The sequence below is a fragment of the Sarcophilus harrisii genome, chromosome 1 (genome assembly GCF_902635505.1).
Source record: "Sarcophilus harrisii chromosome 1, mSarHar1.11, whole genome shotgun sequence".
Taxonomy (NCBI): Eukaryota; Metazoa; Chordata; class Mammalia; order Dasyuromorphia; family Dasyuridae; genus Sarcophilus; species Sarcophilus harrisii.
Window position 1 is genome coordinate 191,256,086 of NC_045426.1, and position 20,892 is coordinate 191,276,977.

At 37.1% G+C, this 20,892-nt stretch overlaps 1 protein-coding gene and 1 long non-coding RNA gene across 3 annotated transcripts in view; one reads left to right on the forward strand and one right to left on the reverse strand.

Moving 5' to 3' along the window:
- Positions 1 to 16,643, reverse strand: part of ELL2 (elongation factor for RNA polymerase II 2) — an 82,212-nt gene extending 65,569 nt beyond the window's left edge. Inside the window, exons 1-2 of the mRNA XM_031967874.1 lie at positions 16,348 to 16,643; positions 708 to 755 (exon numbers count right to left, since the gene is read on the reverse strand). Coding sequence (XP_031823734.1) covers positions 708 to 755; positions 16,348 to 16,500 — 201 coding nt within the window. The 5' untranslated portion in view covers positions 16,501 to 16,643. The remainder of the gene's footprint in view (positions 1 to 707; positions 756 to 16,347) is intronic.
- A 52-nt stretch (positions 16,644 to 16,695) lies between these two features.
- LOC116423470 overlaps positions 16,696 to 20,892 on the forward strand; it is a 68,252-nt gene continuing 64,055 nt past the window's right edge. Inside the window, exon 1 of one of the 2 annotated variants that reach the window (XR_004234085.1) lies at positions 16,696 to 16,921. This is a non-coding gene — a long non-coding RNA (uncharacterized LOC116423470). Of the gene's footprint in view, positions 16,922 to 18,712; positions 19,710 to 20,892 lie in introns of those variants that run through there. The other variant, XR_004234087.1, reaches the window with a different exon arrangement.

Here is a 20,892-nt window from a genome sequence, read left to right on the forward strand (position 1 = left end):
TGAATATCCTGCTTGAAGCTTTTGTCATTATGTAGCCAAGTGAAGCTTCAGAAAATTTAAACCTACTACTATATTTATAAAAAAATATTAATTTTCCATTCATAAATTATATTTATATACTTCAAATGAATTTGGAAATTTTGCATATTACACTCAATATTTAAGGCAATTAGAGAGCCATAAACTCAATTGTTTATAATTGTTTTTAATGATAGTAGACCAGCTTTCTCCAATTGTAAGAACACTTTCTAAAACATTTCTGATAGGGATCTGACTACTTAAAAAGGAAACTCATTCCATTTTATAAATCAAGTGCTAAAAAGTTCTTCCAAGATTTAATTATGACAAATCAGTATTTAATTTTAAAATTTAAGTTTTCCTTATAATAGTTAATTTTGTAAGGTATAATCAAATGGAGCTGGACTATATGATTAATTATACATATAGCTTGTAAAAATGGAGAAAGAAAAAACAATCCATATCTTGTTCTTACATATTAAAAATTATTTTAGTAATTTATGGTTTAGTTACATATATCTACTTTTAAGTTCACAAAGATGGAGCAAACCATGAGCAAAAGATGACTACTACCCTTAGTTATCATTGATTCTAAGGGGAACAGGTGAAAAAAGCAGATTAGAAATTTAAGTATAAGTGAAAATCAGGGAAATTTCCCTGAAAAATTAATAAATAAAAAGAATACTCACCCCCTGGAGTCCTTGAAACTGAATTGAAGGTCTGGAAGGAGTTAAATTCTATTAAAAAAAAAAAGAAAAAAATAAGCTTAATCTGTATTATAGCAACAAAGTACTAATCTCTTAAAAAACTTCAAATTTGGTAAGAATAAGTATCACAAAAAAATCTTATTTTACTTTTAAAATCAGAATTATGAGACTAAAGTGACATGATAAAAGTTTGTTTAAACTATAAAAATTCCATTTTTAACTAGTTTTTCTCCCCATACTGACTGAATTTGATTATTTCTTATGGCATATCAATTCTCAGTTTCTCAAATTTTTTAAGACTGTAGGAAAAAAAGAAACAAAAGGATCTAGTTCCAAAATAAAATATTTTCTGCTATAATATTCTGTTTCATTACAAAACTTGTTTGTGTCCTTGTAACTTGTTGACTATTTGATCAGAAAATAATTTTACTTTTAATATGTAATTTCAAAAGACCTTTTGCATCCTTAAATATGATCTATCTTGGGAGCATTTTTGGAAAGAGGAAATAAATGCATTTTCCAAAATTTTAGTTTTAAAAATATTTACCTTTTTTGTACTTCTCTAAATCCCCTAATCAGTCAGGAATAGTGTTCTTAGTATCCAGGAGTATTCATTCATTCAAGAAACATGGTAAACACCAAGTTGTACTTTTAATTGTTTTTGTTGAATCAAAAAACTCTTTTAAGTTAATTCACTTCCCATACTTTGAAGGTTATTACTCTTAGTTTTAGTTACTATCCTTAAAATAACTTTCCCCAAATCCACATCTCTATTCCGATTCTCTTATTCCTTTAATCTTATAACTCCTAATGCCTAAAAAGCATCTCAGTAAAACTTTATAGCAATTACTCTATGTGAAACGCCGAAAACTTCCCACTCTTTACGGAAGAAAAAGGAGCCCTTTCTCTATTTCTGCACAATGAGGATGATGAGCATCCTAGTCCCAAAGACATACAATTTCATACTTATTTTTAATCTTATTTTTCCTTCAATCAGTCTCCAATCAACAATACCACATGAAGTACTATAACAGACAAATATAAAATGATTATGTCATAAACAATTCAAGGTCAGGGAATCTATCATTTGGATTACTGTTACAATGATCCAGGTGTGAGTTGATGATGGTGAAGTTGTGGTAATAAAGAAGGGTTACTCTTACATATGGCAAAGCTGGGTGGGTGGGTGGGGGAAATGAAGAATTATTATATTGAAGAACTGGGTCCATAAGATCATGTATTTTAGAGCTGGAAGGTATCTTAACCCTCTGACACCTCGCCGCCACCTTCATTTAAAAGTCCCAGAAAGGTGTAATGATTTGTTTTCCTTTGCTGTTGGCCTTGCTCCTCTTTATCAGAAGAGTTCTTGAGTCCTCTAGGTTTATCACAATTCCCTCATAAAGCAACCCAATATTTAGCCTTTTAAGAAAACTTTCCAGACTGTACTAGTGCTGAACACTCTCTGGCTTCTAATTCTAGGATACTTAACTATAATGTTATGCTAAACACTAGAAAAGGTAAAGTGGGAAAAAGCCAGGACTTGGAAATTAGAAGACTTAGAAATCTCTTCTTTAATATTCTTTAATTATTTGCCTGACCATCACTTAACTCATCTTATTTTACCCTAGTTCTTCATATGTAAAATATTTATAGTATTTAACTTACAGTGTGATTATGAGAATCAAATTAGATAATTCACAAAATGTTTTACAACATCTTAAAAGTGCTATACAACGAATATCAGCTATATTACTGTTTACTATTATTGCTTTGTAATTTCTTCCATGATATGTGACTAGTCTCTAGTGATAGTATAAACTCTTACAAGGCAGATACTGGGGCTTCCATTTCTAAAGTTACCTAATATATTGTCCTCAGAATGCACAGCAGTTGCTTAAAATATACTTGCTGAATACATGAATTTTAGGGTTGTGAGCCAACATAGTCTTTGCCTAGAAATTTGTAAAAAGGCTGTTATCTTTCTAGAATGGTTCAGCACACAAATAAAAAGATGAAGAAAAGGGTCTTTTCTTCATCATTTTGATTCTAAAGAAGGATGACTTTACATAATCATTACAATTTTTCTCTTGTGTAGTTAAAACACTGGCACAGGGGGAAAAAAGCTCTAAAAATCGTTATCTGTTTCTAAATATAATTTTAGTAATAAGGATGATCTATTGTAATGGAATATTTCTAAGGGATTATATTCTCATTTTTCACTGAAAAACTCACAACTAATAAAGCAGCTTTGCACACACACATTTGTGTATGCCTGAAAAAATTTTTACTAAAAAAAAAAAAAAACCCAACAACAACAAAAAAAACATGTCTACAAGCAGAATGACTAAAAATATTTTTAAATATTGTACCATTCAGGTTCATATAATCGTCAACTGCACCTCTTGTATGCCATTTTTAAAAAATGCAACAGGAAGAAATAATTTTCTATATCCAAAAACTGTCCTAAAGGGACAGATATATTAAGATTATAGTGAAATTTTAGGAACGAACACTATTATACTAAACTCTTCCATTAAGAATATTTTTAGGTTTTTAGCCTAAATCTAAACAATCATGAATTGACTAGAATGGCTATAAATGAAAGAAATATATATTAATTTTATGTAAATTTACTTGGCCAGAAGGAAATGGCATATTTCAAAATGAAACCAGAGGAAATTTATACTGAAAATTAAATGTTAATAAAACATTTACACTATTTAACTATACCTAAATATCTGCATCAAGTAATGCTCTCAAAAGTAAAAATAGTTGCAGCGTTCAGTATCTGAATTAAAAAAAAATACCGATCTTTACAAGTCAAACAAGAAACTGAATTGCAAACTGAACCTAAATTCCAACTATATGATAAATGAAATGTGATAAATGAAATGAATGAAATGATAAATGAAATGAAAATTAGTATTAATCAGCAAGTATTTATGAAGTTCCTATTATATTCTATTTAATTTTCTTGGTGCTAGGGATACAAACATAAAACAATCCCTAAAAGCAAAGAGCTTATATTTTAGTGGAGGAGGGAGACAAGGACATATAAAGAGTGTGTGTGTGTGTGTTGTGTGTGTTTGTGTGTGTGTATTTACAAGATTAGAGATAAATACAGCAGAAGGTATATATACATACAAGGATACAAGGTAGTTGGAGGTCTAGTAAGTAGTTAAGGGAATTAGGAAAGGCTTCATGTAGAAGATTGTATCTTAAATTGTATAAATAATTGGATTTAGCATATTTAACATGTATTGGACTACCTGCCATCTAGAAGAGGGGATGGGGGGAGGGGGGGAAGGAGGGGATAATTTGGAACAAAAGGCTTTTCAAGGGTCAATGTTGAAAAACTATCCATGCATGTTTTGTAAATAAAGAAATTAAAACAAATAAATAAATAATGTCTTAGAAGAGGAAGACTCATAATATTCCCAACTCTTGTCTAGCCTTCATAATGAGTGAGGAACAGAAGGAAAAGTTTGACACTCATTGTCAGTGTGAGGAAGTAATAAACAATGAAGTTGGGGGGGAAAAGGTCAGGGGATCAGATTGTATAGGGCTTTGAAAGCTCAACTCCAAGTATTTGATCACACAGGAAACTAATGGGGATGACAAAAGTAAGGGAATCACATGGGAAGATCTATGCTTATGAAAAAATCATTTTGGCAGCAGTGTGTAGAATGCATTAGAGTAGGAAGAGACTTGAAGCAGAGACTAATTCAGATGCGGGTGCAGTTAATTTAGGAGGTGGCACAGGCTTAAACTAGGAGCTGTGTAAGTGGATAAAAGAGGCAAGATGCAAAAGCTAACAGCCAAATTTGGCAACTGATTAGATATGTGGGATGAAAGAGGAGTTTAGGAAAGTGAACTTACTAACTTGACAAACTAGACGGATGATGGTGCGTTTCAACAAGAATAGCAAAGTGGGAGGGATTTGGGGGAAATTATGGAGTTCAGGTTTTGGACATGTTGAGGTTAAAATGAGGTTAAAACATTCAGTTTGAAATGTCCAACAGGTAAATGGCAATGTAGGATTGAAGCTCAGGGAAAAGGCAGGCAGTGCTTCTGAAGCTGGATCATTTGCATGGATAGAGACACCAGTTAAAGTCACAGGAGCTGAGGGGACAAGGAAGAGGCACATTGTGCTCTGAGCATATGAAATACTGTAAATTGATAAATTTTATAAAGGGTGTTATCAATATACGTATAAGCAAAAAACCAAAAAAAAACCAAAAAACAAAAAACTGGCTGGTTGACGCAAGAGCACCTGATTGTTGAAGCACTTCTATGTTCTACTAATAGCCTCATGACAAAAAAAGGGCCACACTCAGCATGTGGGATGAAACTGTGGTCAACTTCTGGGAGAACACTGGCCTCCAGAGGATTCCTGCCTCTATCTACCAACTCCAGGGAAAATTTATGGGAATTCTCTCCCTTCTCAACTCCAGTCTGGCTTCTCTAGCTTTCATCAAATCCCAGATAAAATGCCACCTTTTATAAGCAGGCTTTTCTAATTTCTCTTAATGCTGGCCTTTTCCTTTTCATTTGATTTGATTGATATAATCCTTTGATTCTATCCATCTTGTTTGTACATAGTTGTTTCTAAGTTATCTTCCCCGGATCAGACTATGAACTCTGGAAGAGGGGCTATTTTTAGCACTTAGGACAGTGCCTGATAAACAATAGGTGCTTAACAACTGCTTACTGATTGAATAACATAGAAAAGAACTGCATATGTTGGATAGTTGAGATCTGCTCTCCTGGAAAGGCCCACAATTCAATGCCTCTTAATAAATGTTGATTGAGAACTACCTAATTATAATTAGGCTAGACCCAGAGAAGAGAGAAAAATCACTTCCCTCCTTTCTTTGCACAAGTGGAAAACAGTATGGCACACTGCAATATAGTATTTGCAGTCAATCGTGGTTGACCGATTTTTATAGATTTGTTGAGCTGTTCTGTTCCTTGCTCCTCCACTCCTTTTCCTTTTATAAGGGACTCTATGGGTGGTAAGGGAGAATGGACATATTTGGAAATCAAAGTGATGTAAGAACAAAATATACCAATAAATCAAAATGAAATTAATTAACTGAAATTACCACATCCAAAATTAGTAATAAACTGGAAGATTTCTGGCCAAGATAGCCGCCTGAATGAGGTGGGCTAACCAGCTTCCCCATTTACTTCAGCAAACTCCCACAATTCTTTTTAGACTAAACAATAATCAAGAAAATCAACCAGAAAGTATAATACTGTAAGTGACTTCTTCCATCCAGAAAGTATATAAAAGTGTCAGCAGCCCATGGGCAATGGAAATTATTGTCAACAAAGCCAGTGCCATAAACAAATAAACCTATGGACTTCCAGCTGACCAGAGAAGGGTCAGATATTCATAGCCTGCAGAATTTTCTATCATGAGGCAGCTTGAAGAGGATTCTCCCAAAAAAATCTCTCAAAAGGAGTTAATCTATAAAGATAAGCAGAGATTTAAAGGAAGGAGAGGGAAGGATGTTCCAGAAGAACTATACAAATTTAAATTTTAAAATTTTAATTTAATTTAATAGAAATGAATCAAGAGATTAAAAAAATGAAATAAAAGCTATGAAGCAAAGAATTTGAAGGAGAACATAAAGATCTCATAGTCTTTAGTTCATTCTAGTTTTCAAGGAGTTCTTTAACAGTAAAGTTACCACTTTTTGTAAGTCAAGTGCAAAACAAAACTTCGTTGAAGTTTTGCTTTGAAAAGCAAAGAATTCAAATCTGAAGTCGGAGAAGTTGGAGAAATCTCTGAACAAATTGTGGCATATGAATTCAATGGAATGTTATTGAGCCATTTAAGAAATGAAGAAATGATTTCTGAGAATCAGATAATATGAACTCAGGGGCAAAGGGAAGTGAGCAGAACCAAGAGATTATGCAAGCAGAACAACGTATAGAAAAACAACTCTGAATTTAAAATTTTCATCAATGCAATAGTCTCCAGAGAATTATAGTCAAAACATGTTACCCAACTTCTGACAGAAACAAAATAGTTTTTGAAATGGTTACTATGTGGATTTGTTCTACTTGACTATGATTATTTGTTACAATAGGCTTTCCCCTTCTTTCTTGGGTTTTCAACTGAAAGAAGGTAAGAGGAAAAGCGAGTCAAGTTTAGAAATACTAACCCCCCTCCCCCGCCCCCCAACTGATAATGGGAACTCTAAACCCAGCTCTCCCAAATCTAATTACCCCTTCTGGTACCTTATTACCACTTCAATTGAAACAATTTTTTCAAACACACAGGGAACCAGAGGGATATTCAGAAGGAAGCAATGACACACAGGACAATTTTGAAAGCGATATCTGAAATATATGCTTAAAGAAAGATTCAAGTTATTTTTGGTGTGAAATGGAAATTCAAAGTTTAATATTCAATTCTCTTTTTGTATTATATATGGAAATATCTTGTTATTTACATTCGAAATTAAAAAGTGGATTTAATTAAATTTTGAAGTTCTCTAGTGCTATGTCCTACTGAATTATTTTTAACTCCAAGGTGTCCAATAGGTTTATTAAAAATTGGAATGAATCTTATGAATACACTCAAAAAAAACTTTGAAAGAATACAGGACAAAAATTAATTTGCTCATTTATCTCTTGATAAAAGTCGGTGAAAATACTGCCCCTCTAGTATATTTATTCAATTGTGTTAGAATAAACTGTTTTACTAGAATAACTCACCAACATAAGAAAATTAATAGATACTGTATTTGGATTTTTGAAACCCGCACAGGTACAGGACAGAGGAGGCAAAACTTGACAACTTTGGGAGTTGTTTCAGTCATGTCTGACTCTCCATCACCTCATTTTAGAGTTTTTCTTGGCAAAGATACAAGCATAGTTTCTTCTCCAGCTCCTTTTACAGATGAGGAAACTGAGGAAAATAGGAAGATTACCCAGTGAGTGTCTGTGGCCAGAACTCAGGTTCTCCCGACTCCTAATTGCTCTATCCTCTGTGCCATCTAGCTGCCCCAAGCTAGGCAATAGTTTGTGTGAAAAAGATTTGTGGACTTTCCCTATATAAAAGTGAAAAGGATTGCCACGGTAAATTAGGTTCTAGGTCTCTGGTGTCTTCAAATAGCATCTAAATTCTTATTTGTCTAGAATGATTTAAAGGAAAACAGGCAGCAGTTGGATTAGGAAATTCCTTCCAACTCTGGAATAATTTGGTTCTATATTGCTGAGAATCCTATTCAGCATATTTCCAGGTTGCTTCCAGTTACCATGATTTTATGAAGATATACTTCATACTGATTTAGGGCACTTCCATCTATCCTAATGCTTCTGTTCTGACAGACAGTATGGGCAAGCATTGTCCTCAGTTCATCCAAGGCTGGGTCAAGTGTTTCCTGAACTTTGTCTATGGAAATATGGTATTTGAGGACTGATGAATTCAGCAGATGAGTTCTGTATCTTAAGGCACGGCCACTCTGTTGAAATGTATCTGTTATTTCGGGATTATCCTTGCCATTTTTTCTCTATAGTATTATTAGCATTTTATCCTCCCCTCCAAGATGTATAATTCTAATTCTCAAAGGGTTGCCTGGGCCACTGAGAAGTTAAGTAATTTGTCCAGTATGACAATGTATATCAGAGGCAAGAGAACAATCCAGTTTAGCTTTCCCATCTCCAAGACTGGGCTTCTAACTACTATATTACACTATCATTCTATGAAGAGGAATATTATTAAATAGTAGCTATTGAAAAACAATATTTAATGTAGGTTGAATTTTAAGCTGGGGGCAGCTAGATGGTGCAGTGAACAGAATCCCGAGTCAGGAGGACCAGAGTTCAAATCTAGTCTCAAACACTTAACACGTCCTAGCCATGTGATCCTGGGCAATCACTTAACCTCAATTGCCTCAGTTAAAAAAAGAACAAAGTCAAAGATTTAGCACCGTTTCAATGTTAGAATTTTAAATGGCTTACTTTAAGTCTAAGCCAACTATACAAGTGGCTAAACAAATAAGTTTTTGTGAATCACTTATTTTGTACCTTCAAGAATACAACATTTTTGCCTTTTTTCCAAGAGTGATCCACTTCGGAATTTTGTTTTTTATCTGTTACTTTTTATCTATCCCTTCTAAAAGAAAAGAGTTCAGTTCTCTATTATCAAGACCAATATCAAGAGCTGAAAATTTAGAGCAAAAAATGGCAAAATAAGCTTTTCTCAGAAGTAAAATGATACTGTAGAAAGAAGGCTGAATCTGACAGAAGAGACCCTTGTAAAAATCAATTCCTGGTTCTGTGACATTACTATGTATGACCTTGGGCAAATTATTTAACCTATCAGCACTTTGGTTCACAAGGTTATAAGTAACTTCCAAAGTTCTTTCTATCTCTCTCTCTCTCTCTCTATATATATGTAGGCTTATGAGAGCATATTGTTGTTTTTTTTATACTGAAAACATAGAAGGCATACTCCATATAAATCAGCTTTCAAAAAACACATCAAATAAACAGTCCAGGGAGAAAAAGGTCTATATTCCTGGTTAAAAACCACAAACAGTTCCCATACTATTAAAACCATAAACAATCTACTGCACAATTCTGATACCCAAGAGCCTTTCAACAAATAAATTTTCTTTTTCAAAAAATGCATTTATGATTCTATTAACATTTTTATTTTCTTCCAAGATATATGATACAATACCTTCTTATTAATATTTCATTGCAGCAAGAAGTATTTATTACTCAACTATCATTTTACAATACATGTTCCAAGGTCACTCAGTCATTCAACATTCACTAAGTGCCTACTATGTGACAAGTACTACACCAAAGCCCTACTCTGGAGGCACTGCCAATCTAATAGGGAAGACAATGTGCAAATAGCTATGTACAAAAAAGCTGCACACAGGATAAATATAGGAAATAATCAACAGAGAGAAGTCATTTGAAGTAAGGGGTAGTGAAAGACTTCAGATAGAAGATAAGATTTTAGCCATTTCTTCAAGGAAGCAGGACAAAATGCCGACAAGCAACATCAGTAGAAAAAATAAAAAAAAAACAAAACATTTTTAAAAAAGCATTCTTGTAAAAACATCTTATCCAGAAAAATATTTAGAGCCTAAAGTGAGGAAAATCTTTAAGGAAAATTTAATTTAATGGATTGGTTTTACATTGATTTTCTATTGTCAAACTATTTGACAGATATCAAATTATATAGTAAATAAGATTCATTAGTTAGTAGAAAAATTCTCTAGCAGAATACCTCAAAAGACCATGAACCAAGTATTGAAAACTAGACCTTTATAACTTTTAAAAAAGGTATAATAAAAGCTTTATGTACTCAAATAATATGTGTATTTTTAAACTTCTTTAAAAAATTCTGAAACTAAAGGAAAATAAGACATCAAAAGATATGGGAGAACAGATGGAGAGTCAAATTAAAACTCAAATGACTTCTTTTTTCATTTAATCATTAGACTTAAAAATGGAGTTTCAAAAAAGTAAAAAAGGGTGGCATAGTATATCATAGTAGTGATACTTTGATAGTCATGAATGACAAGCTATCTTAACTCCAAGTAAAAATAAATTTTTTTTAATTACCAAAAATCTTGCAAAGTCTTTAAGAATATAGTCATGCAGAGAAGACTAAAAAGGACTTAAAAATATACCTTAAAATCTAAGACTAAATCAAAAAATAGCCCCTACATTTAAGGTTTCTTTTCAGTCTAAGAAATAATAATTTCTTAAATTCACATTCTCATTTTTTGATGGAAAAAAAATAACACTTTTCAAACCTCTACCCAAACAAACCACTTGTTTAATCATCCTGGAACTTAGTTGCAAAAAATTAGTGTATGTCACTGAGCTTTAACACTGGAAGGATTGTTAAAAATCTAGAATCAAGATCTATAGATTTGCTTTCAGTCATCGAGAGATCATTTATGGTTTGACAACAGACATTCTCTTTATTAGAAAGCTGAAGCATGACCCTATTTGTCTATATTAATAATTTAATTACTCTCAGTACCAATAGAACAAACTTCTTGTTTTAAAAATACTGGCCAAATGTTCTATATTCAAACAGGAGCAGTCAATTACTTCTGGGTTTAAATTCCTGAATTTTGACACAAAGCTTTAAATCATTTATAGACTTATTTAAGGTGCTTCCCCTCCCCAACCCCCCTTTACCTCACACTTAAAGGTCAACCATAGATTTTCTAGACTGGGTTCCAGGTATGTACTTTCCAGGTTGCTGTCAGTGGAATCCTTAGAACCAGTTCTTCCTGAAGGTTTAACTTAGCCCATTGATAGCAATAACTCCAGAGCCAAGCAAAATAGAGAGCTACAGCCTTCCCATGTAACTCTGGCCTGGATCATGCTACATATTTCCCAACAGTAATTTTGACGTGAAAAACCAGTTAGAACTGTGCTACAATGCTATCTGCTTTTTAAAAATTAAAAAAAAAATTAATTCAAAGAGATTAGGTGAAATTAAGACAAAAATAATTTAGTCAGGTATGAACTTTTCAAAAAACATGCACAAAAAATGAAAAAAAGATTAGCTCATTTAAAATGTATTATCACTTGGGATACTATCTCCTTTCAGAGACAACTTTTTTTTTTTAACCCCGTTTTCAAATATATCCAAAATATATCCAAAACTAAGAAATGGACAGGTTTTAATCTTTATAAAGTAAGAAGGGTCTGGTTATTGCAATGTCCTTCTAATCTTATGAGTATATACATATATATAATATATATATACACACACACACACACACACACATATATATATATATATATGAATAATATAGGAACATATCTATTTCACTTTCCAGGTTCTTTTAACTTTTCAGATAATTGAGAGATTGCTTTTTAGAACAATGTCCTTTGTTATCACCTTTCAAATTTGGCTAACAATGAATGATCTCTTTCTATGAGCTCACTACTTATGAAATTTTACCTGTCAAAAAACTTGAGATCAAGGTTTGCATTTTAAATTATTTTAAATTTAAAATTTTATACATAACATAGATGGGAGCAAGGGAAGACAATTAACAGATCTTTTAAGTCAAATCAAGAAGCATTTATCAAATTTATTTAATCCTACTATGTGCCTAGCATAGTATTATATACAAAGAAAGGCAATATACTCTTTCCACAAGGAACTCAATTATGCAAATAACTGTAAACAAGATATATAGAAGATAAATTAAAAGAAATCTCAGAATGAAGGGGCTAGCACATTTAGGGGGACCAGAACTTTCTGATAGAAGGTGAGATTATCTTAACCAGAATACTTAAATAACCATTAATCCAAATTTGGAAACCTGTTGGAGGGAAGGTGTCACCCATGAGTATTTTTACTTTATTTAATCTAGGATTTGGAGTCTATATGACTCATAGGAGAAAGATGACTTTATTAATGATTCTATTGAGAAGTAGAGTTCAATTCAAACATGTATTAAGCCCCTACTATGAGCAAGACATATTGCACAAATGAGTTCTGAGAATTTCTGCTGTGGTAATAAGAATTAGTACTTAAATATTGATTTAAATCCTAATGCTGAGCAAAACCTAAATATGAATTTTTAAGTGCTTATATTGAATTTGTGCATTATTTACTACCAGATACTAATAAAAACAAGAGTTTTGTTTAAATGTAAAATTGTTAGATTTTACAAAAGAACATGTTAATGGAATACTAATTAATGAATGTGATAATCTTCCTTCCTAGACATTAATTTTCACCCAGAAACACATACACACACAATAGCTTAGAAAGCTTACGTATAAAAGATTTTAAATATAAATACTATAATTAACAGGAAGTGGACATATTAATGATAATACTTTATAAATAGTAAGACCTTCATAAATACTTCATTTATTCATTGAGTTTCAAATGCCTTTAAAATTTCCAAGAGACAATATTTGACCGATTAGACGGTGAAAGTAAAATTTATACAAGATTTTATATCTTCAATTTTAGGTACTCAAACTGCAAAGTGATTACCAATGGAACTGGCAAAGCATTTAACTAAAATTCAATACTGCTCCTGGGGATGTAGTCAGGAAAAACTGATGAAATTAAAATGTGTTTTTCCCCAAATACTGGCACATTCAGACAGCAATTTTTTTTTTTTAAGTTTCATGTCTCATTTGCTCTTTTTCTTATCCAGCTTACATATACCTGCAGTTTAGAAGGCAGCTTTGCCAATGTCAGCAAATTATCCATGATATTCCTCTGCTCAAACATGTTTGGTTCTTAATGCAAGTCATGAAAACCTTTTAAGTTAATATACTTACACATATAACCTGTTTCAAACTGTTTCCAGATTCAAATTGACTGGAAAATTTCTTATAAAACAAATCTCTCATTGCAGCTTTTACTCAGACTTAATTTTTATAATACTTACTTAAAAGTCACACTACATAGGAATAAACATTTGAAAATTATGCGGCATTATCCCTCTTTTGAATAAAAAGGGCATAAGATAACTAAAATCAGTTAGTTTGGGATGTCTTCTGAAGCACTAAGGAATTGTGATTTGAGATTTTAGAATTTTAATTAAAGCAAAGTTTTCATGAACTATTTGTGTTGCATAGTTCTTTTAGGTTCACTCAACTACTGCTAGGAACTTTTTATTTCTTCTACTTCTCAGCTCCCCAAAGCTCTTAAATCTCTCTCAAATCTTCACAATTTTCAAGCCAGAAGGATTATCTTGTAAAAGTAATTCAAATGGACAAAGAACAAGCTTAAAAATTTGGGAAAGTTCTATTAATTGTAATATTGAGATTTCTGGCTCTTAGAAAGTATTGTCTCTTTAAAGTCTTCAGACTAGGAGAAGTAATAGTTTTAACCTTGCCCAGCCTGAAGTCACTTGGGGGATGCTTGCTGTTCTGGCACCAATCTCTTTAACAATGAAGAGCACAGGAAGGGTGAGGGAAATTTTATATGAGAAACCCAAGCAAATCTTTCTCTAAGCAAAGGCCTAAACCTTTGCAGAACATTCAGATACATATTTACATTTCCCGATTATAGCTGCAGTTTAAAGTTTTTATAATTTATTCTGACAAGGGTCCAGGGTGAAAAGAAAACCAGACTGGTATATTTCTACAGATCAGTATACTTTTGGGGGGTTACTGGTGGGGATTATTGCTGCTTCTTCCCTACCAGTCATTTGGCTGACTAGAATCAAAATATTGGTCAGGAAGAAAAAAGCACTAATGCAGAGTCAGTTCTAAGACCAATTTATGTCTGATTCTGTCTTTGTGTCTGATTTGTCAGACATTGCAGATGGAAAGGTTGCACTGGGAAATAACCAACCTCCCATTAGCTGCTCTAAAAAGTTTATGTGGCAGCTCCCTAGTTTCTGACAGTTCCCCTACCTCTTGAAACTCTTCTCACTTCCTGATCTATAGTGCCTAGCAGCCTCACCCTGACTCATGGCTTTGCCAAGCATGTTAAAAAGTTCTGTTGGTGCTGTATTGACAGCATAAGCTGTGGGTCTGGCCTTGGGATAGGAATTGGTTAAGCTCAGAGCTGGGCCTTGTCCTGTGGCAAATGCCAAGTCAGCAGGTTTCCTCCCCCTCCCCTCCCTTCCATTCCATTCCCCTCCCCCTCCTCCTGCACCCAGGAACTATGCACAGTACTAGGAACAGTTTTTCTCCAGCCTAGTAGATGAGGGAAAAAGGGATCTTATATCTAACCGATCCAACCAGGCTGCCATGCACAGAGAAATAAAAGGGACAAGATAAAACCAATTTTTCCTTAACACCTCAATCCGTCCCTACACAAAGAATAACAAATATCCCAGTAGTCTGCAGATGAAAGAGGAAAGTAACTTTATGGAAAAAGCCCAAAAGTAACACTGCTAATATTAATCCCCGGAATGATCCAAAGACTCAACTAACCAACACCATAAAGCCACTGTGGAGGGGAGTGATTGGAGATTTCCTTCCTTTCTCAGCAAGGATGATGGAAGATACACTTTTTCCTGCTATCCACGCCCAGAGCTGAAAACTGGGGGTAAGGATCTGCTTGATCTTAACCCCATACTAGCCAAACATGGAAAGTAGGGAGACATAAGTGACTGCTAGACAAGAAAAGTAGGGAAAACAAATGGGTCTCCTTTCCCTGACCCTCAGAGGTGGTGCAGGGCAGTATAGATTCTGAATCACTTAATCATCCTGCTACCCTCTGAACAGCACATCTCTTCCAGTACGTCAGGATTGTTCTCAGTAAGAGAATATGTCAGTCTGTGTCACCCCGTCTCCAGCCTCTTTCCCTTCACTAATCTGTCTCTTTCAGGGAGCACATCTCTCCCTCCTTGTGAAACTGTCTTTTTTATGTTGACCACACCTGTCTGTCTCGAGTTGGCCTTTCTCTCCCACTTCTACATGCCCACACGGTCACTCCCATGACACCATTTTTGTCCACAAATCCACTCTTTCCCAACATTTCCACTTTTTCTTTACCCAAACTCATTCTCATCGCATCTGCAAGGCGGTGTCGTCCACTGCAAGTCTGTTTCCTTACCTCTCCTGCCTCCCCATCTGGCCTGTTTCTCTTAGGCATTCTTTTTTCACCTTTCTTTTAGGATCCTTCTGGCTAACTTTGTGAGCCAGTCCTCACTGACCTGGGCACCCCTCTCGATATTAATCTGTCTCGGGCATGCCGGGGGCTCTTCTCCAATGTCTGAATATCTATTCTGCTTTCAGACTCCTCTGTGTCAGAGTCCCTCTGCAACTCTGTCTCTTCTAAATGTTGTGAATTCAGGAGTTCCTCCCTTGCATTGTACGGCTCGCGTACGTGTTTTCCTCCTGGGGGTGTCTCTGTGATGTGTACCTATGTACCTTCTATTGTGTCTGAATCCTATTCATGCTCCCGTCTGCACATGTCCCCGGCCAGGGCGTCCTATCTCTGCCTCACCTTCAGCCCACACTCTGCCCCTCCGCTTTTCTGCCACAGGAATGGGTATCCATGTGTCATTCATTCTGCCTCCACTTGGTGGGTCCCTTTGAATCGTCTTCTTTTTACCCCCTAATGGGGTTTCTGTGTGCATTTCACTGCCCTCCCATCGAGGGCTGTGTACCCTCCGACAGCTGTCGCCAAACGTTTGTCTGGGCTCAAGCTTCTGTCCCTGCTCCCGCTGTCGCCTCCGTCCGCAGTCCCGGCCGGGCTCCGTCCCGGGCGTTTCTCTGGTGCGCTCCCAAGGAGCGGCGCTCAGGACGAGCCTCCTTCCCTTAGGGGCTGCCCCCGATACCGGCGGCAGGGGAGAAGGTGCGGCCGGCCGGCCACTCTCCGAACCCCGCTGGAACTCGGGGAGCCTCCCTGCCCGCCACCCGGCTGCCAGCCGAAGAAGAGACGTCTGGGAGCGACGCCGCCCGCCGGCTCCCGGAGCTGAAGCAGAGAGAACGGCCCCGGGAGAAGGACGGAATCCTCCCGGGCTGAGGAGGCGCCTGCCCTCCTGCCCTGTGACTGCCTCTCCGGGACAGGACGGGATGGGACGGGACGGAACGAGAGCGGGCAGGAGCGCGCGGCGCAGCCCCGCTACGGAGCGCCCGCTCCACTCTGCTCCGCTCCGCAGCCCAGCCCAGCCCCGGCTCGGACTCTCACCTTATGGGTCTGGTACGTTTCCAGCGCCCGGATCGCCGTCTCCGTGAGCTTCACATGCAACACGGTGATATTGTCCTGGCCGAGCCTCCCGCACGATAAACCGTAGCGCCGCTCCTCCCGCAGACCCGCTGCCGCCGGCCCCCCCGCCGCCATCTTAAACTCCCCCGGGTGCCGCTGCTGCTGCTGCTACTGTTGCCTCCACTGCGGCCGCAGCTGCTCCGGCTCCTGCAGCCGCCACCACAGCTACGGCCATCCCGTTGCTGACGTACTGTCATATACTGAGCGCAACTAAACCCTCCCGCTGCCCCGCTGCCGCCACGTCCCGCCCCCCTCCACTCCTTTCCGCCCCCCCCGGTCCGGTCACCACCTCCTGCCTCCTATCATTGGCTCTTTTACTTCAAGGCCCTCCTCCATTGGCCGCGATCCACCCGGAGTGGGGCGGAGCCTCCAGCGGCCTCAGTTTCGCTTCGGAGACTGGGTGCCAGGGAGCCGAAGGACTGACGTAGAGATGACGCGGACTCCTTAATTATTTCTGACGTCACGCATGGACGATTTGGCCGGTCGGCTGCGATTGGTTAGCCCGGCTAGTAGCTCTTATCCTAATTGGGTGACTGTTTTAGGCTCTGGTTACCTGGAACCGGGGGCCCCTCCCAGTCAGGGAGTGAAAGCGGGGGTTGCCGGTAGTGGTTGGTGTTTTTTTCCCCTTCTCAGTGGAATTCCTGAACTTCTGTGTGGACTTTTGGGACGTGAGGAACCAGGGTTGAGTCAGGGGACGGGAGAAGTAAAGGGAGGGTTGGGTGGTGGTCAAGTAAGGAATTTGCCCCTTTAAGGTTACGAACTCCCGATCTTTCATGTAAGGCTAGTGGGTGAACTCTTTCCAAAGCTCAGTCTCTATATAGCTCAAGGGCGTGGACTCTGAGGGCGTGGACTCTACGGCTGGGGGCGTGGACTCTACAGCTGGGGGCGTGGACTCTACGGCTGGGGGCGTGGACTCTACGGCTGGGGGCGGTCCTCTCCTGCCGGGAAGGCGGTAATGGGGATAGGCTTAGAAAGAGGGGACTCTTTACTGGACTCTAGTGCTAAGGGGTAATAATTCTAGAGCTAGCATCTGCCACCTTTTCCCCCTGAACCCGGAGTTGTTGCTATAGACTTTATTTAGAAAGTTGTGTTCAGGTTCCTTTAATTTCTTTTATTCTGGAAAGAGACTGGATTTTAAGTTAGAAGTCCGTTCTGCTCATTTATTTTGTGACTTTGGATGTTAAATCATTCACTTTTATATAATGAAGGGAGTTGGACTAACGAGGCTCCAAGGTCCCCTTTTAGCTCCAAATCTATAATCCCACAGTAGTCTTTATTGAAACACTTGTTCCCTTGAAGCCTCTTGAGTGTATCCAGTGATGGAAACAGGACTGCTGAAATGCAATTTCAAAATTAAGGCTCAGTTCATCCCCCCCTCCCCTAATTACATACATGTGATCAAAGTTGGTTGAGTATGGTTAAGTGCCTACTGTTGTGTGCCCGGACTTACTGCTTGTTTCAGAAGTTTCAAAGATAAGTGAAACTTCACATTTCAATGTTATTCTTTCAAAGGGTTGAAAATAGAAGACTATTAACGATGAGATGGCACTTTGACTCAAGTTCCACGTCATAGCGTTGATTTTATCAATATTTGTCTCTTTGACGGGGAAGTGGGAACACCTGAATGCATTAAAATGGCAAAGTGGGGGAGAAAGGTTCTGAGACCAACAGGAATCTAGGTATAGTAGGGGAAAGAGGAGTCATTTTATACTTCCCATTTAACAAGATGTGATGTCAAGCCCTATTTGTATTGTAGTTTGGCTCAAAGAACTGCAAATATCCAATAATCCTTTTCCTGTTTCTTTGGAAAGACCTTACAGATAGATTGCAGAAAATTAGTTAACCGAATTGTTGGAAATAATGTTTAATAAAACCATTGCAAGAGTTAAAGGGAGTATTCTCCAGGATGTCATTCTTATTTTAATGCATCCTTCATTGCAATCAAACCATCCTCGCTGTTCTAATTGTAAGTTGAGTTAGATCAAATGAGATAACATTTGTAAAGCTATTAGCATAGTACTTAGCATACCGTAGGCACTTAATAAATGTTCGTCCTGTTCTCTTCCCCCATCCCACCCCTTTTCCTAGCTAATCAGTAGGACTTTAAAATTAAAGAAACTTTTTACTTGGATTTTTATTTATTTATTTATTTGCAGAGGCAATTGGAGTTGTTACTTGCCCAGGGCCAAACAGCTAGGAAGTGGTAGGTGTTTGATTTGAGGTCAGATTTTGAACTCGGGTCCTCTTGACTTCAGGGTTGGTGCGCTATCTACTGTGCTACTTAGCTGCTCCAAGAAATATTTAAGAAATGACTTAAGACAAAATATTCTTCTCTGATTATACTTCATACGTTGTTTATGGCAGTCTTAAATTGATTATTTATGGACATAAGATAATACAATATTACATTTAAATTGTATTTTCACTCCTTTAGAATCTTTTTGAGGAGGTGTCTCTTTTCACACTTTCCGAGAATTAGAGAAGCTTTAACCAGGCCAGATCTTTAACATACTTCCAAAGTAAAAGAATTGCTCAAATCATTTAGACTCTGGTCTACATTACTTTCCGTTATCTTATTGACTAGTATCTGACTATTCAGATTGTCTTTAAGAGTGTTGTCTTATTTTTCTTCTTCACTTTGACAGTGAATCTCTAGTTATTTATCTATAGTTTAGCTGTTTTGTGTGTTGGCAGAAAACAAATACAATTTATATCTAAACTATTTCCCTACATAGGATTTTTGAAGGGTGAATTCCCACCCACAAACTATCTTTGTGTGCTTTTTGGAAACTCTAAGGGATTAGCTGAGTATTTGATAGTATTTATTGTAGCTTTGAAGCTCCTAGGAATTACACATTTTATAATTTGGGATATATTGGAAAATATCTGAGCATATACTATATTAATAAGGAAACTAATATTTAGATTTCTACTTTTTACTTCGAATTCGAGCATTTTGTTTCTTGTGATTAAAGATATTCATAAAGACAATGTATCAAGAAAAAAAATGCTATTTGGGCAGTTTGTCAGTCCTTCATTGATGCCTCATAGGCATCCCATACATCATGCTTGTATGAGGATAGTCAGGGTTGTGATGCTGATAAGGGTGATTATGAGGGGAGTGATGAAGAAATACAGTTATGAAAGGTTGCCATTTTTGTTGTTTTTTATAGCTCATATCCAGTTTTTCATGCCATTGTTCTTGGATGCCTTAAAGGTGCAAGATGCTGTGGGTTGTTTACTGGATACTTACAAGGTGCAAAATGCTGTGAGGATACAGATAAGTATGTCATCTATAGTTCCTCAACTCAAGTAGCTTACATTCTGTTTGTGATGACAGAAGTAACATACATAAAACAATTAAATGTTGAACCATTGTTTAATATAGTATTAGTGTAGGAATTTAGGAAAAGAAAGGCCTATGTGGCCTGTCATAGGTGAAAAAGGTTTGTTTCATGAGGTAGGTACATTTGGGGGCCTTGAGAAACAATTCAATGGAGATAAATAGGAGATGGAGGTAGGGCAGGGACTCTTTACTCAATCATTGGGTTCTTTATTTTTATTGTGATTATGTTAACTGTAGACACAATGAGCAACAACCCTAACCCTAAATTTGCGCTGTCATCAGATTGTCTATTAGGGGTATGTAGTAGTAAGCCTGATGCTACTACTTCCCCTGGTTGATAAATCACAGGTTGTCTACCTGTGTTAGTGACTGGGATATTAGCTACAGATTCCCCAGTTTCCCACATCAGTGTGTGGATGGCCACTGTTTTGTAAGCACTCTCCAGAGGTGAAATGGTCAAGCCTACTGTGCCTGGAGGCAAGGGATCCATGGGCTGGACAGGAACAGATTTCACTTCTCCAGGGGATATCTCAGTAGTCTCTACTGCATACAACTCTGTTTTTCCTAATTGCAATCCCCTTTTGCCTTTTTGTGGATTGATTGTGTAATCTCCTTCTTCCATCCGATTGCCTTTTGGCTGATTGATCATATCTTACTATCGAATTTCTAAAGGCTCTCTGGGCGTAACCTCAGCTGCCATCTTGCCCCACCTGGGGCCCTGATTGATACTTAGGAGCTGTTACAGAGCTGGATGATGGAGTAAGTGTTCGTTTTTTAGGGGAACAAATAGACCAGTATTGCTGAAGCATCCCCCACATACTTTCATCCTTCTTGCTTACTCCTAGCCCCTTCCCCCTGGAAAATGGATTTTAATTCCATGATGATTAGTGTACAAGTACTGGATCTTTTCCTAATTCCCTTCCTTTTCTTCAGTGCAGACCTGTGTGGAAGAATAGTATGATCATGTATCAAGCCATCATTCAAATCACCTCTTTCCTATTCTCACATACACACTTAATAACAGCCAACATATACATAGTGCTTTTAGGTTTGCAGAGCACTTTACATATGTTATCTCATTTCATCCTCCTATAACTCCATATTGTAGGCAGTTATCAATC